This window comes from Leucoraja erinacea, chromosome 7, assembly GCF_028641065.1.
Source record: "Leucoraja erinacea ecotype New England chromosome 7, Leri_hhj_1, whole genome shotgun sequence".
Taxonomy (NCBI): Eukaryota; Metazoa; Chordata; class Chondrichthyes; order Rajiformes; family Rajidae; genus Leucoraja; species Leucoraja erinaceus.
In genome coordinates, this window is record NC_073383.1 from 62,383,092 (window position 1) to 62,409,389 (window position 26,298).

Here is a 26,298-nt window from a genome sequence, read left to right on the forward strand (position 1 = left end):
CATTTGAACGGAGTACTGTGCTACTTCGCCACCGAAGGCTGTGCTGGCCAAATCAATGGATATTTTTAAAGCAGAGATAGATAGATTCTTGATTAGTACGGGTATTAGGGGTTATGGGGAGAAGGCAGGAGATAGAGGTTAGGAGGGAGAGTTTAGATTAGCCATGATTGGATGGCGGAGTAGATGGGCCTAATTCTGCTCCTATCACATGACCTTATGACCTTAATCTGTTATGAACTCATTAGGTGGTTGGGAATTTAACATGGAACTGCAGATGCTGGCTTACAGCAACGATAGACACAAAATGCTGGAATAACACAGCAGGTCAGGCAGCATCTCTGGAGAAAATGGATAAGTGATGTTTTGGGTTGGGTTTCAGGTGGCTGGGAAGCCCACTTAAGTTCTTGCTGACCCACAGGGGTAACAGTTGCCACTGACCTGTGAAAGTCTAAGCATTAGTGAGTGGAACAGTGGCCTGCTATCTTTATCACAAGGATAATAGCAAAAACACTTTGAACGTCTATTGTATAGTCATACAGTCATAGAGTGATACAGTGTGGAAACTGGCCCTTCGGCCCAACTTGCCCACGCCGGCCTTCATGTCCCAGCTACACTAGTCCCACCAGCTGACGATTGGTCCATATCCCTCCAAACTTGTCCTAGCCATGTACCTGTCTAACTGGTTCTTAAACATTGGGATAGTCCAAGCCGCAACTACCTCCTCTGGCAGCTTTTCGTAAAGCAAAATCATCCTGGTAACACCTGCAAGTAACCTTTAAACTCACACTTAATGACAACTTACATATTACTAAAGGGTCCTGAGCTGAAACATCACCTACACATTCCCTCCACCAACGCTGCCTGACCCGCTGAGTTCCTCCAACACTTTTTATTTTGCTCAAGACTCCAGCATCTGCAGTTTATTGTGTCCCCATATTACTGTTTGCACCTTGTGGTTAGGTCAAAATATTAGAACTCCCTCACTAACAACATCATAAGAGTCACTTCATCATATGAAGAGCAGCAGCTTAAGGAAATAGCTTACTATGTCAAGGACAATAAATAATGGGGAATAAATCTGGACTTGCCAGCGATGTGTATATTTCACAACATAATAAAAGAAGTAATATTCTTCATTGAGGTAGGCAAAGAATGTAAAGATATTCTTAGTGTAAATCAAAGTTCTCAGCTTTGGTAATTAACATAAAATACCAGATGACAAATGGACTCTTCAGGAAGCAAACTCAAAAAATTAATGGTGTAGAATTGCACTGCATTCAAGAAATAAAATGCAGAAAACCTTCTCTCCTAATTCCCCACCTCCCTTCCTCAATTGATAGTAATAGTACTGGCATTATGATGAATGCAAACTGGTTGAGTTGTGGTAATTAAGCTTTCGTGGAATCACAGCAAGGAAACAGGCTCTTCGGCCCAACTTGCCCACACCGGCCAATTGGTCCCATCTGCACTAGTCCCACCGTCCTGCATTGGGCCCCATATCCTTCTTAACCCGTCCTTTTCGTGTGCCTGTCTTAATGTTTCTAAAACCTTCATTTTAGGCAAAAAAAAAAAAAAATGCTGGAGGAACAGCAGTTGAAGCAGTATCCGTGGAGGTAGTCGACTTTTCAGGTTGGGACCCTGCATCAGGACTGAGAATGTAGAGAAAAGATAGCCAATGTAAAGAGGTGATAGAGAGTTGAGATACAAACTGAGAGACGATAAGTGGAACTAGGGAAGGTGAGCAGATGGAGCCAACCAGGAAGTGGGTGTGAGAGGGAGGGTAGAGACATAGATTGGAAGTAGAACCAGATAAGGGAGGGATGATGGGTGGATAGGGGAGGGAACAGGGAGGGTAGGCCAAGGGAGGAGAAACCCTGGAGGTTGAACGCATGGTTGATGGCCAGATGCAACCAGGTGGGAGAGAGAGCGAACCTAGGAAGAGTGACAGGAGTGGAAAAGGAATGCTGTGGATGTGGTTTACCTGCGCTTGGAAGATTCCATATTCATACCAGTGGATTGCCAAATCCCCAAGTAGAATATGAGCATTATTCATCCAGTTTAAGAAGAAGGGTCTCGACCTGAAACGTTGCCTATTTCCTTTGCTCCATAGATGCTGCCTCACCCGCTGAGTTTCTCCAGCAATTTTGTCTACCTATTATTCATCCAGTTGTCATTTGACCTTGCAAGGGCAAATTTGTATAAACAATATTTCATATTCCACTTGGGCAGCCCACAGCCCAGTGGCGCAAACATTACATTTTCCACTTTCAGGTAACCCACAAGGCTTGGTTTGGGAACAGCTCTGCCCAAGACCACAAGAAATTGCAGAGTTGTAAATGTAGCCCAGTCCATCATCCAGATAAGACTCCCACCATTGACTCCATCTACACCTCACGCTGCCTTGGGAAAGCACCAATATAATCAAAGACTTGTCCCACACCGGTCATTCCTCCTTCTCCCTGCTCCTGTCCAGCAGAAGGCATAGAAACGAATGCATGCACCACCAGACTCAGGAACAGCTTCTTTCCCTCTGTTATCAGGCATCTTCCATAAGCTAGGGTACTGTTCAATTCACCTCTATCCCGTTGGGGGACATTGAACTTTGTCCAAGGAACTGATGTTCTACATTGCTGAGAACTATATTCTGCACTCTATATCTTTTCATTTGGTCTGTCCATTCTACTTGAGTTTGAAACAATTGCATCTATGTGTGGTATATGTTTGGATAGCTTGCAAAACAAAGCATTTCAATGTATCTTTGTACGAGACAATAATAAACCTAAACCCCTGTGTTCCTTTCCTATTCCCAGCAGTTCACCTTAGCTCTCTCTCCCTTTGTTCACCTTTTCCAGTCCACCGCACCTTGGTTTAACCAAATTTGTCACGCTTCCCCACTTGATCCCATCTGCTCATTATCCACACGCTCGCCCATCCTGGGTTTCTTCTCCTTTGTCCAACCTTTTCTATCCTTTCCCACCTCGTGGTCCCATCTGCCCATAAACTCTCCCTAATCTGGTTCCACATATCGTTTTCTAGTCTGTTTCCACACTGCTCCCGTCTGGCTCCATCCGCCAAAGATATATTTTCCCTTATGTTTTCACTTATCATCTGTCAGCCCCAATCTCACATCTTCCTTTCACCATTTGTACAGACTATTTTCCCTCTACATTCTCAGTCCTCATGCAGGACCAAATCCAAAATGTTAATCATCCCTTTGCTTCCACAGATGCCGCTTGATTCGCTGAGTTCCACAAGCAGTTTGTCCTCTGCTCCAGATTCCCACATCTGCAGTCTCTTGTGTCCTTGGCCTTCAATTAATGTTGTGCTGACAATCCAGCACTTGATATAAACACATGTAAATAAAAAGTTTTTTAAAATTGTAGTTGTCAACTTTTCCTGTGTCATTCGTTTACAATTATGATACCAACTCTAAAACAAAGCATAAAAATATTTAAAAGTAAAGGCATGAAAAGTAATTTAATAATTTAGTCCCTTGGTCCATGAATGATGCCAATTCCAGCATTTCCACTAACCAGTCAAATTTAATAGATAAGGCGTATTACTATCTGGGGGTGTCTCTCTTCTCTCCCCCCCACCCCCACCAGCTGACTTTCTCTCCTGTAGATACTGGATTGTTATAGATTTGCATATCTAGTAGTTTCTCAAATATTATTTTACTTAAATCATCATACTTCTTGCCAAAAACAACGAAAGTTGGCAGAGTTCACGGGAACCCTACGTGTACTATTTGTGTTTCATCACTGGAAAGCAGGGGACCTTTAGACAATTTCCCCCTCCTAGTCTAAGAATGGAGGGAATGACAAATGCCAAGAAATACAAACTCAGATTTGATTACTCATTTACCTTAAATTTTCCTGGTGTGTATAGTTTGATGCTGCAGGAAGCTGTGCCTTTATCTTCTACTCCTCTAACTGAATCTCTGCCAATAACTACATTAATTCCATGACACAAGAGTTGTTACTATTATACACATTGCAATGTATGTGAAAAATGGGAATCTCAGCCCACCCAACGAGTACAGGCAACAGCAGGTGCCGCCATCTCCGAATAAAAATACACAAATTAGATTATAACATTAACTGCATTAGTTCGGTTTTACTTTGCTTTCAATTCAACATTCGCAATTGCTGGTGGGGTTTTAAGCCGATGTTAGTTGAATGTTAAATTATCCAATAAGATGCTCAGAGTCTTTTAAGCTCCGTACTGGGATCTTCAGAGGGATTTAAGTCAAATAGTACTGCTTCCTAAAGACAGTAGTTGCACATGAACCAACACTCTGGTGATATATCAGCAAACATGGACCAAATCACATCCTGTCTGGGTCAAGATACTCAATAGGTTCACAGATCTAAATGATGACTTAATTTTCATTTCAAACACATGTGCCTTACATTTCTCACATGATAATTTTTTTTTAAATTCCAGCAATTCTTCAGGCAAATATTCATCTACAATTCAATTGTTTCAATGTCAAATATCTTTGACGCAGATATCAACAGCAAGGAAGCTAAATGAACTGATTAAAAAAAGCTCTCATGTTGGAAAGAAAACTCTCATTTTGACCGATGTCACCTTACAGAGGGAATGTTTCTGCAGGTGTAGATGAATGTCATTAGATAATAGAAAATATGCAAATGTGCCACAATCTCAGTTTTGATATGTACAATCAAATGAATTCCATTACTGTACAGTAATGACTTAAGCAGCTTATAATTACTAAAACAAACTGGGCTAATAATACTTTACTGTTCACAGTGAGATAAATGAGCTCTTCTATACCGTTATCACAAATGCAGTTTAAATAGCATGCCATGCTCACGCATGGAATAAGAAAGCAAGCTGAAAGTGAGCCTACATTATAATCTTTAATGTATTGATGGTGACAAATGATAGACCACCAGAATGAGCATTTAATGTTTTTGTACCTATGAAGGAAAAATTGAATATTAATGTGGTCAATCATAATGTCATTTGTGAAACATGATATACTCACTTTGCATTTTGGTGAAGTTGGTGTATATTTTTGTGGCAGGGGTGGGGGGGGATAGTTTTTTTTAGCGCATCAACAATTCACTTCAGTCTTGCATCAGCTATCAATCAGTGTCATGGTTGTGGCAGATCCAAAGTTCTTATTTGATTACAGCATTGCAATGCATTGCAGAAGTAAAAATGAATGTTTCAGTGAGGCAAAACAGACTAAAAGGCAGCAGAAATCTTGGCAATATATTTTAAACGATTCATTTTGCAACTCAGCTCCTTGCTTCCCTGACTATAGGTCCAATAACGACAATGGAGAAAGCAAGCATTTTCTTCAACCTGGTTTCAGCACTAACAGTGGAAGCCATTGGGAAAAAAAGATAATTTTACTGATGACCCATGCCATGTGGTTAAACTGGAGTTTCTCAACATAACCAATATTTGGAGAGTGGACAATCATCAAAAATGCCTATGTTTTTTCAAGAATTTGACACAGTAGCCTCTCAGTGCCAGGGACCCAGGTTCGATCCTGATTGCGGGTGCTGGCTGTACGGAGTTTGTATGTTCTCCCCGTGATCTGCATGGGTTTTCTCCGGGTGCCCCGGTTTCCTTCCACACTCCATATAACCATACTCCACACTCCAAGTTGGGAGGAAACGGGTTTGGAGGAAAAATGGCTTGGTAAAATTGTAAATTGTCACTAATGTGTGTAGGATAGTGTTAGTTCGTGGGGATCGCTGGTCAGCACGGACTCAGTGGTCCGAAGGGCCTGTTTCCGTGCTGTATCTCTAAACTAAACCACACTAAAGTTAATTGTCTGGCTCCCAGAAATGGTCTTCCTATGGCAACATCAAGCTTATCTGCAAGATTAGGTTTCATATAACAAAGTGTCAAGATCGAGCAATCTGTAACACAAGTAAATGTTCAGGGTTCTATATTAAATTAATTTTATCCTCATAAGGTATATATTTTTTCACTTTGGCAAAATATTCCACATGATGCAATGAAACTCAAAAAATACCGTGGTTTTAAAAAACACAAATATAATTACAAAGAAGGTGGATTAGCACCTTTCCTTTATTTGGACATTTCAAGTGATATAGCGTTCACAAAAAAACTTCTACAGATGTGCCGTGGAAAGTATTTTGCATTATGCCTGGTGTAGCAATTTCAGCGCACAGGAATGGAGGAGGTTGTAAAGACTGGTGGCCTCAGCCCAGTCTGTCAAGAACACAGCCCTTCCCACCATTGAAAGGATTAACATGAGGTGCTGTTTCAAGAAGTCAGCAACTATCATTAAGGACCACCACCATCTGCACCATGCCTTCTTCTCACCACCACTATCAGGCAGGAGGTACAGAAATCTGAAAGTCGCACATCACCAGGTTCAGGAACTGATACTTTCCTACAACTATCAAGTTCTTGAACCAACCTGCATAACCGTAAGCCTACCTCGACAGTGGAACACTATGGACCACTTCTTACATCATCAAGGGCTTAATTTTTTCTATTGTGTTTTGCACTAATATCTTGTTTGTTTCTTTTTGCCCTGTCGTCTTTCTCTTTTGACCATCTTACAGAATGTTTATCCATCATTTGTGTAATTTATGTTTTTTTTGTGAACATTTGAGTCTATCTGCCTGTGATTCTGCTGCAAGCAAGATTTTCGTTGTACCTGTACCTCACTGGCCTTAGATTGAAACTTAGTTTTGGCACTCACATGGAAAAGTTAGAAAGTCAAGAAAAATTACTGTACCCTTGTCAACTCTTTAAAATATCAACTAGTTACTGACCTGGTAACATCAGGAAATCTGATGGGAAAATACAGCACTTGGCACTTGGGTCTGATGAGCTTCTCAAGTTCTTTGGGCCGATGATCTGGAATTAGCTTCATGAAAGAGCCGATGGTCGTAAGAAAAGATTCCATGTTAAACGCAGAATTGAACACCACCACATCAGCCACCAAGCTAAAGATGGAAAAAAGAAATATAGAAATATATTTGAGCATATTTTTACAGTTAGACCCTGAATCCAATTTGTTATACAAAATACCACCTTGGAACATAACTCAAACCTTGAGGTCTTTTTTTTTCATTTGCATGCAAGTTGCTCTGATTTAAATCACTTTGTGGTTTTTTTCAACTGCACATAAAGGTCTTTAACCTCTAAACAACACACAACCGCTTTGAAGTAATAAGCATTTTCCAGATGCTTTGTTCAGGCCTTCTGCAATATGCAATCTAGTTGTGGCTTGAAGGTATTTTCAATACACTTTGGCAGAGCTCACATGGACACTGAGCTGGAACAAAAAATTCTGCTCTCAGTTCCATTATGTTATTGAAGATTTTGTTCACAGGGGCAGTAGATTCAGAACATACTGATACATGGATATCTTGGTTTATGTGCAATAGTACGGTTTTATATTATCACAACCCCACCCTCCAATTCATTTTCTATCTGCATAGTATGATACAGAAACATCCGTGTCAGCTGTTACTTTTCTTGATCCAAAAGCTCAAAGTATACTTAAAATGTTATTTCTACCTTAATTTACCTTTGTTTAATATATAAATTCAATGCCACTCAGAGTGATTCACAAGGAAGATGATATTGTTGGTTGAGTCAAATAGCAATATTACACATTGAAATAAGAAAATTTATCATTTAGAGGGCACTGATAAATTACTTGATAAAGTTGAGAATAAATCACAGAATTTGAGTTAGTAATGTTATAAACTCAATGACCTTCATCATCATTACTCTGTGCAACTGTTCACCGTCTAAATTCTATTGCATATGTGGTTTAAAATACAAATCTCGAAGCTGCTCTCAGTGATTGTATTCGCCTCCAGTTTATAGCCTTATACCAATGGAATCAAAGAAAAACACTCAAACAAGTCCTGATACAAAGAAAAAACGAAAATTGACAACTTTTCTTCACAAAGTATATGAGATTTTATTGATGAAATGAACCATAATTATTACTGAGCAAAGTATAAACATAACAGAGTAATGATGTGAGTAATTCAGAAATGACTCCGTTAACCAAAACGTTTTAGAATGTGGAACTTGCTATAAAGTATAGTCTAGCACAGGTGCATGTAGGAGATGCTAGATAAACATGAGAAGGAGAAGGAGAGAGAGAGAGAGATACACTGATGGAAGAGAGCCACAAAAAGCTGGAGCAACTCAGTAGGTCAGGCAGCATCTTGGAGAGAAGGAATGGGTGACGTTTCGGGTCAAGACCCTTCTTCAAAATGGATTTGACCCAAAACATCACTGACTCCCATCCAGAGATGCTGCCTGTCACACTGAGTTATTACAGCTTTTTGTGTCTATCTTTGGTTGAAACCAGCATCTGCAGTTCCTCCCTACACAATACATTAGAAACATAGAAGCGTAGAAAAATAGGTGCAAGAGTAGGCCATTCGGCCCGTCGAGTCAGCACCGCCATTGAATATGATCATGGCTGATCATCTAAAATCAGTACCTCGTTCCTTCCTTTTCTCCATATCCCTTGATTCCTTTAGATGGAGATGGGTGAGAAAAGGATTGTATCAAAACGATTGTATCAGACATGACAAGCATGAGTAGACTGAATTGTCTTTTTTAATGTTGTAGATCCTACACAATTCTATTTCAACAAAGCAGGATTTAAACTCTTTCAAATATTTTCCTATCGTAAAACATGCTAAAAAATGTCTACCCATTATCTTTTACTATCCATTCAAACCAGGTTAAAACACTTCTCTTCTTTTCGAAAATTTAATGTATGTCTTGCAAACAAATCACGGTCAAACTTACACATGGGTTTTTCAGAAGATCATAAGTGAAAAGAGCAGAAATAGGCCATTCGGCCCATCAAGTCTACTCCGTCATTCAATCATGGCTGAGCTATCTCTTCCTCCTTCCCCCATTCTCCTGCCGCCTCCCCATAACATCCGACACCTGTATTAATCACCTGTACTAATTAAGGTACCACTGCAACATATACCCATGCAATCATAAAAAAATCTAAATGGATAGCAAAATGTTTGCAGAAAATAAATAATTAGAGCAAAGATGTGAGATGCTTTTAAAATGAAAAATCTATGAGGAAGACATCATGTTAAGAAAATAAAAGAAAATATGGTCAATTGATTTTAATACTGAGGATAATGGGGAAGGATGTGTGTGGAGTTTTCAGGAACCCATCACTTCTGTGCAAGAAGCACATCTGAGCCTATGTCTAGACCAGGAAAGGTTCCCAACCTTTTTCGTCTCATTTACCCCAGGCAACTTTAATAGCACATAACAATGCTATTTCACTTATTTATAAACAACTAATGATGAACAGATATTGGTATACCAGAACCAAACATAGTCATTCAATGAGAAATATATGTACAAATCCAGAATCAACACATTTACCTGCTGGGTAGGTTCAATTTACCCTCTGGGTAGGTTCAATTTACCCCGTTGGGAACCCTTGGTCAAGACTGTAATGTTCAATGATGTAGTATGGAGCCTCAGTAAGGGTATAAGCCACATCCTCCCAGTCCCACACTGGAAATCCTTAAGGAACAAATAGTCTGGGTTTCTATTTTGTGGGGGAAATACGAATGACAAATTTTCTTAGTGCACTATATCTAAAAATGGAAATCAATCCTTAGATCTTTAATAGATGAGGAAGAAAATTTAAATTTTAGACTAGGACTGTGACAGAGTTTAGGGATGTGATCTCATGTTAAATTACCAGATTTTCTCATCTTCTGCAACAGGAGGGTTGCTAGAAGAGTCTCCTCAGATACAAGAAAAACAAAATAACACGGGGGATCTGCAGAAAGTTAAAAAACATTAGTTAATTGAAAAATTAATGATACCACATATCATGGGGACAGCTTTGACAACGAAAAAGAAGGAAGTATCACGTGCAGAAGTGCATAAATCTTCGATGGAGTTCAGTTTGTTAAAGGCAGGAGGGAATAGCTCATGGCTGAAAGTACATGAGACTGTAAGAAAATTGAATAAGAAACAGGATTCTCGAGGCCCACCAGTCCTGGAGGCAATCAAGTTGTAGAGATTCAGAAACTGCAGTGTAGAAGTGTGAAATGCCAGGTCTGAGGATAGAGGCAAATTATAAATAGTGCAGAATCATCACACAAATTGTATAGCATATTAGAAATTTGTAAAGGATTGTAAATTGGATTGGAAAAATGCAGATACACAAGGAACCCTGATGTAACAACGTTTGGAATGCCATGTTTTTGTTTTAAAATAGTAACACTAGTTGGCATCTTTCCCCTTGACCTTTCAAAATTTTGTAATTTGAACATTGTTAGTTACCACCATACATTTCCAGCAGAGAATGGTTCCATTCACAAATCCCATGCTGCTACATTGTACATTCCTTGAGAGGCTGGTCTGTGTTAAGAAGAAATACAACCAACAGAAGAAAGGCGGAATAAGGATGTAAATATCGAGATTGTATGAACTGTCATTTTACCTGTAATTCCTTTGGAAATCCCAGCCTGACAGAAGATTACTTCAACAGAATACATTGATTGGCACCTGAGAAATTTGTTACAAAGCATTAAATGTGCAGTCATAGTTTTTCAAGGAGCCTTATATCTGAACCTGTGGTTCCCTAAAGAACAGGCGAAAACAAATGAATTTTCATACTCTCATCCCACTTGGTTTTTCATTGCTTGTTTAACCATTTAACAAAAACAGAAGACAAACATTTGTGCTATGGTAACAAAAATCTAAATTGATGCGATGGGCAAAGAGGCTTCCTTCCTTGCTATAAATGTTGATGATCCCAAGGTGATATTAACCAGAGAATTAGTTCATTTCCAATTTCTCACCAGAAGCAACTTTGTCTGATGGATCGGGCTGTGTTCACAACTCTCTGCTGTTTATTTTGGTCTTGGGCATAGCAGTTGCCATACCAAGCTATGATGTATCCAGATAGGACAATGTCTGTAGTGTATCTACAGAAATCAGTAAAAGTTGTTGGAAACATGACTCCAACTAGTCCTCTGAGGAAGAAGAGGCACTGCTGTGATTTCTTAGTCAGAGCATCAATGAGATGGGACATGGAGAAATTGTTGGTGATATGTTTACACCTAATCTAATACAAGAAAGCAATAGCAGGAGTAGGTATTGTAACCTTTTGTTGCCTTAAGACTATTCTGATATTCAACAAGGTTATAGCTCACTCATCTCAACTGCATTTATCTCCCTTGTCCCAGTTTCCCTTACCTGGCATGGAGGTAGATATGATAGGGCAATAAGTGTCTGTTAGATAGGTACATAGATATGTAGTGAATGTTGGGATATGGATCATGTGCAGGCAGTGGAGATTAGTTTAACCGCACCTATGAGTTAGATAGAGCTCTAGGGGCTAGTGGTATCAAGGGATATGGGGAGAAGGCAGGCACGGGTTATTGATTTGGGACGATCAGCCATGATCACAATGAATGGCGATGCTGGCTCGAAGTGCCGAATGGCCTCCTCCTGCACCTATTTTCTATGTTTCTATGCACCATGTTCTTGATCAGAGTGTTAATGTAGTGGGACCAGGACAAATTAAACGTAAACTGAGTTTATATTTCAATACTGAAGAAAGACACAAAAAGCTGGAGTAACACAACAGGACAGGCAGCATCTCTGGAGGGAAGGAATGGGTGATTTATCAGGTCGAGACCCTTCTTCGGACTGGTTAGGGATAAGCGAAACGAGAGATATATTGTAGACAATGATGTGGAGAGATAAAGAACAATGAATAAAATATATGCAAAAAAGTAATGATGATAAAGGAATCGGGCCATTGTTAGCTGTTTGGAGGGTGAAAACAAGAAGCTAGTGCGACTTGGGTGGGGGAGTGAGAGAAATCAATATTTATACAACCCAAACAAAATATGAGATGCTGGTCCTTCAACTTGCGTTTAGCCTCACTCTGACAATGGAGGTGACCTAGGACAGAAAGGTCTGTGTAGGAGTGGGAAGGAGATTTAAAGTGTCTGGCAACGGGATACCATCAACATCCATGTGACTGGGTAAAGAAGAGGTAAGATTACAATTTGTTAATATTTGAAAGGGTCAACAACAGATGCTGGAAATCTGAAAAAAAATCCGAAAATGCTGCATGTACACTTTAAGTAAGGCAGCATTTATGGAGAGAGAGAGAGAGTGAGAGAGAGAGAGTGAGAGAAAGACAATGTGACGTTTCAGGTCAATGATTTCTCTACAAAAAGATCAGTGTGGGCAATGATGCCATTATCACCAAGTAACCCGTGGACAATGACAGCCTAATCTTTTGCACACAAAAGATTACCAGTTAGTGAATTACAGGGAAGTTACCACCAACATAGTGGGTTTTACATGATTCTAGACCTTCAGGACTGGAAAATAGAAATAAAACATATTCAACAAGCAAAGGATACTAAAGATGTCCATTTAATGCACAAAACTGGTAAAGTAAATTATTTAAACCCAGTGAATAATATTTCAAATGGTTTTATTTTGAAAAATAAAATCCATTAGTGCAGTTTCTGCTAAGAGGTAAAATAATTGAAAGAAAAAACACAAAAAGCATAATTGGGCAACATAGTGGAGCAGCTGGTAGAACTGCCGCCTCTCAGCACCAGAGACCCGGGTTCAATCCTGACCTTGGGGGCTATCTGTGTGGAGTTTGCAAGTCCGTGTAGGTTCCTTCCGGATTCTCGGGTTTCATAGAACAGTACAGCACAGGGACAGGTCCTTCGGCCCACATTGTTTGTGCCAAACTTGATGTCAAGTTAAACTGATATCACCTGCCTGTACATAATCCACATCTCACTGTTCCCTGCCCTTCCATGTACCTATCCGAAAGTATTTTAAACGCCACTGTTGTATCTGTCTTCAGTATCACTCTGTGTTAAAAAAAAAATGACCCACGCATTAAACGTTCTCCTTCTTATCATTTAGCTAAACCCTCTGGACATTTCTATCTTGGGGAAAAAGTTTTGACTGTCTACCCTATCTATGCCGCTCATAATTTACTCCTATCAAATCTTCTCTCAACCTTCAACATTCCAGAGAAAACAATCCAAGTCAATTCAAACTCAGCTTGTTGCTGAAACGCTATAATCCAGACAGCGTTCTGGTAAACCGCTGCACCATCTCCAAAGCCTACACATCGTTCTTATAATGGGGGCGAAATTACTCGCAATACTCCAAATGCATCCTAATGAAAGTCCAATAGAGCTACATCATGACTTCCTGATGCCCCTTGCAATGGTCAAGTATACCAAATGCCTTCTTAAACACCCGATCAACCAGTGTTTTCTGTGAGCTATGAACTTGGACTTGAAGATCCCTCTGCACATCAATGTTGTTAAGGGTTTTTGCTCTCACATCCCATAGATGTGCAGGTTTGTACATTAATTGGCCTCTGAAATTACCCCTAGTGTGTCGAGTGGATGCAAAACTGATAATATAGAACCAGTGTGAACGGGTGATCAGTAGTCGGCATGGACACGGTGGGGCTAAGGGCATGCTTCTATCCTGTATCTTTAGACCGAGATAGAGCGGAAACAGGTCCTTCAGCCTACCGACCAATATTCACCCCATACACTAACACTATCCTACACACGAGGGATAATTTACAATTTTTATTGGCCAATTAACCTTCAAACCGTACGTTTTAGGAATATGGAAGGAAACTGGAGCACCCGGAGAAAACCCAAGCGGGCACAGAGAGAACGTACAAATTTCCTAGTCAGGATCGAACCCGGGTCTCTGGCGCTGTAAGGCAGCAGCTCTACCGCCCCTGTGCCACCCTCTAAACTGAACTATAATACATCTAAACAAATGGGTTCAAAGAGAAATGATTCAAAGGTTTTAGAGGAAACCAGTGGTGAGAAATGGTGAAAACTATTTCAAACACTCCGTTTTAAAATGGGCTGATTACGGTTGGTTAGTTAGTTAGTTAGCTTAGTTACTGCTAACCAGTCAGTGAGCCATCCACAGTGTACTGATCCATTATAAGGGAAATCTGTTGCTGGAGTAGAGATTTAAAAGAGTGGAGTGATTGCAATGAATGATTGCAGATCCATTTCTGGGACCAGTGGTTGAAGTAAAAAAATGTTTTGTTAAAAATGAATAATCCATATTAAAAATAGAAACTGAAAAGACCAAACCCAATGATAAACAATTCATTCAGAGTGGAGCAGGTGAATTACAACTATCACAGAGGTTTGCAAAATCCAAGGCTCAATCGGAAATATTTTTGCTGTGCCGAACCTGAGAAAATACAGAGATGAGCCAGCAATTATCACACTGTGCCACTGCTCTGCTGAGGAAACTTAACTGAAAGTGGCAGCTGCACCCATAATCCCTCCACAAACGAACTCCAAAGTAGCAGAGACATGATGCAAAACAATGAAAGCATTCAGTGTTCTGACTTAATCCATGTAGCGGGGAAGCAGGGCCCATATAGAAGTGCCGTTACAATGTTATCAGTTTTGCAGGGTGCAAAACTGAAAGCTCATATAATCATGCACAGGAACACAGTGTGACCCCAGAAAACTATCTATGAAAATTGATGTGCAGTGAGTTGCAAGAAAAAAAATCTCCTAATACAAAGTAAGAATAACTGGTTCTTAATTTCCACAACTGCTGTCTGTTTCCTGCACTCTGCGTTATTTCTGATATCCAGCTTCCTCAGCAAGTTATTTAATTGGTTATTTCTTTTTGATCCTTCCTCTATATGTTTTGATTTTTTGAACCAATTCCTACTCTTCACCTTGCCTTCCACAAGTTGGAATTACAAGATGACCAAGTTGAAGGGATTCACTTGCTGACCAGCCTGAAGTGACAAACCACCCAATTCAGGGGAACCGATGCAGAAACAATTTCACAGTCAAGTCGCATGTGCGGCAAATGAGATTTTCACCACCATCTGTCATTCCCAACCTTCCGTGCAGGAAGGAACTGCAGATACTGGTTTAAACCGAAGACAGACACAAAAAGCTGGAGAAGTTTATCGGGTCAGGCAGCAACTCTGGAGAACAGGAATAGGCAACATTTCGGGTCTAGAACCTTCTTCAGACTTCCGTTGCATTCCTTCTCGAACCCAAAAGTAATAAGAAGTAATTTGTTCTCACTTTAGCATTCTTGTGGAAATTTCAAAAATAACATTTGATCGGAGAGGCCTGATTTTCCTTTCCACAACTATTTTTTTTTTTTCCAAAGTACAACAGCCTGCATCCATTCTGATGCAGGGTTATCAATCTTGAACATTAAATGCACTTCTCTGCAGATGCTGCCTGACCTGTTGAGTATTTCCAGAATTTTCAATTTTTTCTCCAGCATTTGCATTATTTTGCTTTATTTGTGGCATTTATCTTAACATGCACCAACGGTATGAACATTGGGTAAAACACAAAGTGCTGGAGTAACTCAGTAGGTCTCAGTCTGAATGGGCACCATTTTAGGTTGTCATCCTTCTTCAGACTGAATCAGTCCAACCAAAATGTTGCCGATCCATGTTCTGGAGAAATGCTGTCTGACCCGCTGAGTTATTTCCAGCATTATTCCTAATGTTTTTACTCAAGTTTCCAGCATTTCCTTGTGTCTCCAATATGAATGTTGAATTCTCCAATTTAAGTAATACCCCCATCTTTCTCTTTACTAAGTCGTACAGTGCAGCGCAGTACACCCATTTCTCACACTATCCCGCTTCTCTTCTCCACCATTACTTTTCACTTCTCTCTTTATCCAACATCCTATTCCTCCTTTTCATCTCTACCATTTGTCACTTACTCCTAAACAAACCCCCCTCACCTACTTAAGGATAAGGGGGAAATCCTTTAAAACCGAGATGAGAAGAACGTTTTTCACACAGAGAGTGGTGAATCTCTGGAACTCTCTACTTGCCAGTTCATTGGCTTTGTAGATGTGGCCCTTGTGGCTAAGGGGATCAGGGGGTATGGAGAGAAGGCAGGTACCTGAGTTGGATGATCAGCCATGATCATATTGAATTGCAGGCTCCCGAATGGCCTACTCCTACTATTTCTAATGTTTCATATCATTTATACTTGCCAGTCGGTCCCGCCCCCACCTCTTCACCTTTCTCCTCCCTACTACAATCAATCTATAGAAGGGTCACACCCCAAAACGTCACCTATCCATTCCCTCCTCAGATGCTGCATTACCCATTGAATTACGCTACTTTGTGTTTTGCTCAGGATTCCAGTATCTGCATTTCCTTGCTTCTATACTTTCTTACCTTGGCCCCTCTTCTCTCACTCTACCATGTCTATAACCTTTGTCTATACACTCTTCTGGACCCAGATTCCTCATCTTCCATTGCAACTTGATCCAACCTTATTTCACACCTCTACAAATTAAACTAACCAGGAATCGCCTTGTTAATGGTTGACTTTTTCTCTAAACACCATTCCCTTTGCCTATAAATTACTGCTCAACATTTTTGAATAATATCTTCTAAACATTCCAACTTGCCTCACCCTTTACATTGATATCCAAAGTTTATGGGGTCAAAAATGGGGAGAAGGCAAGAGAATGGGGTTGAGCGGGAAAGATAGATCAGCCATGATTGAATAGCGGAGTAGACTCAATAGGTCGAATGGCCTAATTCTGCTCCTCTGACATGAACTTAACATTTACTGAACATTATAACGCCATTCATAGCAATATAAAAGTATTTATAATTACATTTTCAGGATTTTTAAAGGAATTTAAAGGACGGATTGCATTTTTTTTAAAATTCCATGATTCAAGGAGTCTTAAATAAGGGGACAATACATTAAAATCAGAGCAAACCTATTTGATGTTAGTTAGGAAGGGTTAAACTCTCTCCCACAAAAATGAGCAATTTAAATCCAAGATTAATTAATTTCTTGCTTGCCAAGTGAATTAAGAGACGTATGCTTAAGAATTAAAATGAATAACACTGTTGTTTTCAGTGGTGCAATTGCAATTTTTTTTTTGCTGGATTGAAAAACAGTAATGACCATTTCTTGATTCTAATGCACCTAATGACCTTTTCTTGATACTAACGCACCTAAGGTTTGCTCTTCTCAGTAAGGTGGAGACTGTGTGGTGAGATACGAGAACAATTGACAATAACACTAGCTAATCATTTTTCATCTGGAGCGAGTTACTCAGAAATTCTTGTCCACCACAGCAAAATTCAATTTTCTTGTAATATGTGGCCGACAATTTATTTCCTCAAGCCTGGTCTTCGAAGGTTGGCCACAAGCCAGAATGAGCCTGCAGCCAGGATGTGCCAGCAGTGGGTGGAGGTAGAACATGTTGGCATTTGTATCAGTCCAGCAGGCAGTCTTCAGTTATGTGTGGTGGGTGGGGAAGGAGGATGGGGAACAGCGTGACACCTGTGTTGATGTGGTGGGTTTGGGATTAGACATATGATGCGAGTGGTGTTTTGAAATGTTCAGGAACAGAAATAGGCACATGGATGTGGGGCACTGATGGGAGAAACTGCAAAGGGAGGAGTTGTGTGGTCTAAATTGGAGAGTTTTTGGGAAAGGATAGAGATCAGCATGACATGGATATTGCAGTTGTCCTAAATCAATACTGTGGAAGTTAGACTTTGTTCCAAATGAATGATGCCCCCAGGACAGCATGGTCCATTCATCTACAATGCTCTAATTTCTGAATGGCATGATTTGACCCAGAATGGGTCACAAATACAATTAACCAAGTTAAGTTGACTTTTAATAGCACAGCACTGAAAGTACCAGTATAATGCAATCCAAACACTTGGTGAGTGTTTCCAGTATGGTCTTGAAATCTTCACAATCTCCCACAAAAATAGATGGAGAATTAATCCACCATAAAATTTTGCCATACCCAAATTATACACAAGATTTAGAACACACATTTGCAATAGATTAAATACCTTTGGATATATGTTTGCTGCATTGCAGATGTTAATGTACAAAATACCACAGTTTAATTTCAAACACTGATTTATTCACTTGCTGTACTGATCTCACAGTTTTAACCAATAATAATCTCACACGACCAGGGGAATTTGTTACGAATCAAAGGAAATATAGCAGTTAATCTCTTCATTGTCTTAGGTCAATGATATATCTGAAATATGAAGGCTTTTTTACCTAGTTTAGATTTTGGACAGACATATTTTAGCTTACCCAAGAATTGTATAGTGGGTTATTTGCATAATTTTATGCACCCACTCACCCTGTTATGAATCACTTTATAACACTGAGGCCACGAATCACACTGTTCTTCATAAAGATTCAGATATTTAAAGAGCTGATATTTGAATTGTTTGGAATAAATTATTGTTTTGGAATAATGAGCAGCTGACATGCCTGATAATACAATGAGTGTGGTATATCATATTGTTGTGAGTTTGTTGAGAAATGAAAAAAATAATTTGCACAATGTCAACAAAAAATAATAACATACAAATTCACCTACCATGAAATCACTTGGTTGTATCCATACTGGAAGTCTCTTTCCTGGCTTTTCCGGACAGGATATACCAACTGGTTCTCATGAAAGTACAGGACCTTTTTCAATTTGGCAAGGTCAGGTCGGAGAGCAACCAGTTCAGCCAGGTTAAGGACTGAGCTTGTGAACAGGACCCTATAAAACAAGGACAGCAGTGTTTGCAAATATTGAGCATGTTCCGTAGGATATCCATCACTCCCTTCCCCCATACCAAAGCAGAGAGAGAGAAAAACCCCCTGCAGGGACACATCAGAAGCTGAACATTAATACCATGTAGCTGCACTGGAAGTTTTGATCTTTTAAGGCAACTGCTGTGAACTCCAACTAGAAAGAGTTGGCGTCGGATTGGTCTTTTGAGTTCTGTTACTGTAAGCCACAGCATAAAAAAAGGAGATGATAGATTTTACTGAAAGAGGCAAAAAATAGCAGTGTCTGAAGGACAAGTGGAACAAAGATAAGACTGAATGGGGAATACTTAGGATTGCTGAACTCATTAAAATTTCCTATTTCGTGTAGGATTTTTCTGTTGAATGACGACAATATTGTATACAACTGAAACAGATATCCAAAATAGTGTTGCTTTAGGCAAACTGTATGACAAACTGTTGACAAATTACCCCAGTGCCCCCATCCAAAACAATAGATACATTTATTTGGCCACATTAATTTTGAAAGTTAACTGCAATCAATTAATCTTCAAACCTTGGAAACATCATCAATTCATAACAAAATACAAGCATCTTCTTTCGACAAACTAATTGTTAAGATTTAAAAAAAAGTTATATTAGAAACATAGAAAATAGGTGCACGAGTAGGCCATTCGGCCCTTCGAGCCTGCACCGCCATTCAATATGATCATGGCTGATCATCCAACTCAGTATCCTGTTCCTGCCTTCTCTCCATACCCCCTGATCCCTTTAGCCACAAGGGCCACATCTAACTCCCTCTTAAACATAGCCAATGAACTGGCCTCAACTACCTTCTGCGGCAGAGAATTCCAGAGATTCACCACTCTCTGTGTGAAAAAGGTTTTCCTCATCTCGGTCCTAAAAGATTTCCCGCTTATCCTTAAACTGTGACCCCTTGTTCAGGACTTCCCCAACATCGGGAACAATCTTCCTGCATCTAGCCTGTCCAATCCCTTAAGAATTTTGTAAGTTTCTATAAGATCCCCCCTCAATCTTCTAATTTCTAGCGAGTACAAACCGAGTCTATCCAGTCTTTCTTCATATGAAAGTCCTGACATCCCAGGAATCAGTCTGGTGAACCTTCTCTGTACTCCCTTTATGGCAAGAATGTCTTTCCTCAGATTAGGAGACCAAAACTGTACGCAACACTCCAGGTGTGGTCTCACCAAGACCCTGTACAACTGCAGTAGAACCTCCCTGCTCCTATACTCAAAATATTATCAAATATTAAATTGACTACAAAGAAATAGGGGTGCTAAAAACAAATGTCACACATTGGCTATGACTTTGACCACAATGTAGGAACCCCACATTCTCATCACTCTTGATTTCAATATCTTCAAGATTTTTAATATAGTCACTGCCATAACTCTTTACCAACAAAATATTTTGTTTTAAATTCATAATGTGTTCATAAAATGTATAGATACCACCCTTTAAAAAGTGACAGTCAAAACTCCTACATTTTATCATAAAACTGAGAAAATTATAGAGTACATCATTCACCTACGAACACAAAATCAGGTCCATGATGTCATGCATGAATATAAAAGTTAGCTTTCTCATTACAACACATTTTCATTCAAACATTTTTAAAGCTAAAATCACTGATTGTTTTATCAATGGAACACCAGATGAATAATAAAATGATATCATGCTCATAGCTGCTGGATATATAACCTTAAAATGCTTGTACCCTGTTTTGGAAAAGGGCCGAAAATGTGCTATGATTGTACAAGCCTCTGTTTAGACCACTCCCTGAATAGAGCAAGCACCGTATGTAGAAAACACACCTAATTCCTTTGGAAACCTCTCTAATCATCAAATGAGAAGTCAATTGGAGCCAAGCTTATTCCATTGAACAGAACGGAATAGGAACGTTTTGGAAAAGGCAGCCTGCTTAGTCTCCAGCATAACCAGAAGCAGAAGAAGGATTAAAGGCAAAGCTTTCCTCAGAGATGAGGGGGGGAGATAATAACCAAGTTGGTCCATCCCCTGTCCGCAAACTCCTGCCTCGAACTCTGAAGTAGCTGTGGATTCAAAGGCTAAGGTTTTCTAAGTAAGTTTGCAATAAAAGTCTCTCTATTGCCTTCTATGAGTGAAGCTCTAAGACAATGAATGGTGATTTTTCTTGTTCAGCATGAAGCAGCTTGGATACAATACCACCTTCATGAACCACCGTAGCATTTCACTGCAATCTCACAATCAATGTGCACGTTCCAATGTGTTCAACTGAATGGTGGCAGCAACTCAAAGCTGTCTCCTTTTCACACCACTCAATCTTCAGTCAAGTGGGTGGGAGGTCAAAGACCCATGCAAAAGTTTGTTGGATTTCTTCAAGCAGCTCTGAGCCTGGGCTGTGCCATTCTTCCAGCTGTCTGAACTAGTAGGATGATGAGGATTTGCGAGGTGCCATATAGCAGGAAGGATGAACAGATTACTGCTTTCATCCTACAGGGGGCAGCAGTTTGGAATGCCATAGAGCCATTGACACACGCTCAAGCTGCATTGTTATCTAGCTGTTGGTGGAAGGATCGCTGGAGACTTGCCTCCCCCCTGCTAATAGTGAAGCTTCTGACTGAAAGATGGAAGTCTGAACTCCCAATATATTAGTGACTACCTCCTACATGTGCACATCTACCCACCTCAACCTTTGGAATTCCCAACCCTAATCCATCCACTACTGTATTTTCCAAACCATTATCTTTACTTTAGTTTAGTTTAGAGATACAGCACAGAAACAGGCCCTTCGCCGCTAACAATTACACTATCCTTCACACACTAGGTACAATGTAACATTATACCAAGCCAATATGCCTACAAACCTGTACGCCTTTGGAGTGTGGGAGGAAGCTTAAAAAATTACTTACAAAATTCTTAAGGGGTTGGACAGGCTAGATGCAGGAAGATTGTTCCCGATGTTAGGGAAGTCCAGGACCAGGGGTCACAGCTTGAGGATAAAGGGGAAATCCTTTAAAACCGAGATGAGAAGAACTTTTTTCACGCAGAGAGTGGTGAATCTCTGGAACTCTCTGCCACAGAGGGTAGTTGAGGCCACTTCATTGCTATATTTAAGAGGGAGTTAGATGTGGCCCTTGTGGCTAAGGGGATCAGGGGGTATGGAGAAAAGGCAGGTACGGGATACTGAGTTGGATGATCAGCCATGATCATATTGAATGGCGGTGCAGGCTCGAAGAGCCGAATGGCCTACTCCTGCACCTAATTTCTAAAAAAAAATTTCTATGAAGCCAGAGCCCCAGAAAAAAAACCACCCTGGTCAAGGGGAGAACATACAAATCCATATATTCAGCACCCGTAGTCAGGATTGAACACGGGTCTCTCGCGCTGTAAGGCAGCAACTCTACCGCTGTGCCACCATGTCACCCTGTTTATCTGTTTTAACCAAGCAAGCACGGTTTCCATCCTGATATTTCCCACTTTGATTGCGCATTCAATTTTTCTTTATATCTTAGGATCTTTCTGACATGCCAAAGATTTAATATAAATTTTTGACGTGTAACTGCTGATTAGTAATCAGAGTCCCCATTCGTTTTGTTCACTCCTTCATTCTTCTTCAAAGACAATTAATGAAGTCGCTGGTCCAGTCCGTGCCACATTAAAGCACTAACAACTTGTAACAGAAGGATGGGTTCCAGATTCCTCCTGCAATCCAAAGCTTTGTCGAGACAATAAGATTAAACACAGGCTGACAATAACATATATCCCACAGTAAGAAAGAGAGTAGGAGAATTGAGGCTAAATTAACCCAAGCTCTTCTAAGATGCTTTTAAACAACTGGCCACAAAACTGCCAGTTCAAATTAAAATCAGGAGCAAAGTGATATCAAAAAACATTAAAGATTTGTACAAATTCATTTACTAGTACGTACAGTACAAATTAAATACGTTACTTTTAGGTTTCAGAAGTTGCTTGAATGTTGATCAAAGAACTATCTTTGTCCACACAGATCAAGATGCCCATTTAAGCTCGTCCCATTTACATGGATTTACATGGATACCTCTCTGAATGCTTCCTATCCATGTGCCTGTCCAAATGTATTTTAAATGTGGTTATTGCACCCGTCTCAACCATTTCCTTTGGCAGCTCAACCTCCACTCCCTTTTCCCCTCAGAAATATGCAACTTCTCGCTAAATGCATCCACACCATTCACCTCAAACACCACCTGTGGTTTCTAGTTCCACATTCTGACCACTTTCCTCATTTTGAAAGCTTGCATAGGTTGCCCCTAGATTTATCCCTTCCCATGAATATAAACACTTAATCAGCATCCACACTAACAAAAGGTTTATTATTGGAAGCTCCCGAAAGGCCACATGGCTTTGCCATACCCTGGCAGCAGGCCTGCCGCGGAACCGGGGAACCGCCTGGAGTGGAAAGCCGCCGAGCCCTGCTCCTGCTCACCCGCGAGGACTGGGGAGGAGAGTGGAATATTTAATTGGGGATATTACTTATGGATGACAATAATATTACTGATCTGTATGCAAAAAAATAAATCTCACGGTACCTTGGTACATGTGATAATAAAGAAACATTGAACCTCTCAACACCTATTAGAAAGTCTGGTTATTGGGAATCATCATGGGAATAATCACAAATATTCAATTGAAAAATGTTCTACATCCCAATCAGTGTTTCTATAATATGGCAATAAAACTGTACAGAGTGTGATCTTGCCAACCTCAGGTACAAGTTCGACACAACTTCCTACTTTGGCATTTAATCACACTAAATATAAAGACCAACACATTTGCTATTTTCATGATTTTATTAAACTGTCATATTTAGTACTTTTTTTAAAGTTTAAAAGTTTAAAATTGTTTCATTGGAATATTTTTGCATATCTCTCTCTCTCTCCATGTGTCTATAATAGATTGTATTCTTAAAAATAGGATTTGTTTCCTGATCCCGGACTGCAGTCGAGTTGGATCGACCAGGCTTATATTTCTCTACAATGGAGAATAAAGTTTGTTCACTAGGTTTTTCTACCACTGCAGTAGTACATCTAGGCTTCTTTCTAACATTTGATTCAGTAATGCCTTCTTGACTATTTGTTATCACCACTCCCGAAACAAGCAAGACAGAATTATTATTTTCATAATATATCAGAATGTAGAGCATAGAACTGTACTGCAAAAGAACAGGCTCTTTAGCCCAAAATGTCAATGTTCTTCGTGGTTTCTTGGTCCTCCGATATATTCCAAATGGAATTTTAACTGGAGGTGGTGACAGTGTGGCAGTGACATGATGCCAAGACCAATGCATTTGCCTGCATATAATCCATATCCCTCCATTTCCTGCATATTCATGTGTCTATCCACACGTTTCTTCAATGAAACCTCCACTTGCACATTCCAAACACTCACAACCATTTGTGTATAAAAAAACAAACTTGCCCCACACATTTCTCCCTTTCATCGCAAACTATTTAAACTCTAGCATTAGTTATTTCCATCCCGGTAAAAAGGTTCTTCCGGTCAACCCTATCTATGCCTCTCATAATTTAATAGACATATCAGGTCTTGCCTCAATCTCCAGCATTCCAGCGAAAACAATCCAAGTCTCTCCAACATCTCACTGTTGATAATACCCCCTAATGCAGGCATCATAGGGGACTTTATGAAATGCTTTATGAAATCCACGAAGCCAACATCCACAGCCCCCCACCTTCATCGATTACCTTCATCACCTCCTCAAAAAACTCGGTCAAATGAGTAACTCATGACCTGTCCCTAATTCACCCTTTCTCTTCCAAATGGGAGCCAATCCTACCCTAAAGAACCCTCTCCAATGGCTTCCCTACAACTGACGTGAGGCTCACTGACCCATAATTCCATAGATTCTCCTTACTTCTTCTTAAACAAGGAGGAGAAAAAATACTTAATAACGATAACATTTTATAATGGCTATTACAAGATTGTACGTCATTTACCAAGTAACATTTAATAATAATGCGGATAGTCTGTTAATTCAATTAATCGACTGTTTAGAATAACTCCCCTGACTAGAAACATTCAAGGTACAAGCTGATTTGGACATTTTTCAATGGGCCAGTATTTTGGAGCAGGGTCATCAATCTCATTACCTCGGGGATGCAAGCAAGAGAAACACCGAGTATGTTCTTTTCAGTGACCCTTGTGAGGAAGAGGACATGCTGCTCTCAAATGAGAACAAGTTTGGATTTGGTTGTGATTCACCCTGTAGTCTTGACTACACAGGACAGAGAATTGCCAAAAATACAAGGACTGATTTTGCCACAAAACCTCAAATTGTGGGAGAACAAAGAGAAAGATTGAACTTTATTGCCTTCCATCACAGTGAGGAATGTGGAATCCACTGTGTTGGATGTTTATGTTAACTTTATGTGGTTGTGTGTCTTGTTGTTTTTCACTTAGTATGGTTGTACGGTAACTCAAATTTCACTGTACCTTAACTGGTACATGTGCCAATAAACCGACCTTGAAACCTTGAATTGCTCAAAGGGGGAAAGAAAAACTATGACTCCGATCAGTTTTGTGGATCATCCCAAGTTAAAGTTCTGTGCATCTGGGCGGAGACTACATTTTTTTGCCATCAAATCTGGTCTTTATTGACGGCAAAAAAATGAATGGTTCTGAAGCCAAACTTGGGTCTCCCAAAAGTAAAACCCTACACTGCACAGTTGACAGAATTTATTAAAATAACTGTCTGATATTTTGAATGTCTTTTGCTGCGTAGTTGTTCCTGACATATCTTTAGCAGCTTTTTTTTGCCATCCTGATGGAATTCTGACCCATTGTGCATTGCTGACCTGTGTTTTGACAAAATAGAACATCCAGCTGGAATTTTGAAAATGTCCTAATGTATCAGAACTGGACTTCGTCTGATAAGCACTGTGATGCCAGTTTCCTGAACTACAGCTGAACTCCAGTTTTCTGCGTTCTCTTGTTCCTTCAGGATATGAGCCCGACCTGAAAACAGACTGCATGTATCACATAAAGAAAAAGAGACAGCACATCCTGTGACTGTTACTTGCAGCTGAATTGGAACAACTGTTTAAAAGGTGGAATTTAAAGATCTATCAGCCTATCCAAGACGGAAGAACAGATATTAAATGTTCCATAAATGTGTACTTTGCTGCAAAATATTGAAGTTTTGTTAAACAATGTGGGTTGATCTGCAAAAAATCAGCAATCTATAGGCATTCAGGATATATAGAAGGGTGCTAAATATCTTGGTGGTCCTTATGAATGTAAAACAAATCACTCCAGAACACTTGAAACTACCTTTAACTTTTTTTCTTTAAAAGGAAGTAATAGGTTAGAAACATAGAAAAATAGGTGCAGGAGTAGGCCATTCGGCTCTTCAAGCCAGCACCGCTATTCAATGTGGTCATTGTGATCATCCACAAGCAGTACCCCGTTCCTGCCTTCTCCGCATACCCCTTAATTCCGCTAACCCTGAGAGCTCTATCTAACTCTTTTTTGAATGTATCCAGTGAATCGGCCTCCACTGTCTTCTGAGGCAGAGAATTCCACAAATTCACAACTCTCTGTGTGAAAAAGCTTTTCTTGATCTCAGTTCTAAATGGCCTACTCCTTATTCTTAAACTGTGGCCCGATT

At 39.9% G+C, this 26,298-nt stretch overlaps 1 protein-coding gene across 7 annotated transcripts in view; it reads right to left on the bottom strand.

Moving 5' to 3' along the window:
* Nucleotides 1-26,298, bottom strand: part of gtdc1 (glycosyltransferase-like domain containing 1) — a 354,569-nt gene that overhangs the window by 211,359 nt on the left and 116,912 nt on the right. For all 7 annotated transcript variants that reach the window (XM_055638677.1, XM_055638672.1, XM_055638676.1 and 4 more), the window contains exons 3-4: nt 18,457-18,624; nt 6,792-6,965 (exon numbers count right to left, since the gene is read on the bottom strand). In XM_055638677.1, the coding sequence (XP_055494652.1) occupies nt 6,792-6,965; nt 18,457-18,624 (342 nt within the window). The remainder of the gene's footprint in view (nt 1-6,791; nt 6,966-18,456; nt 18,625-26,298) is intronic.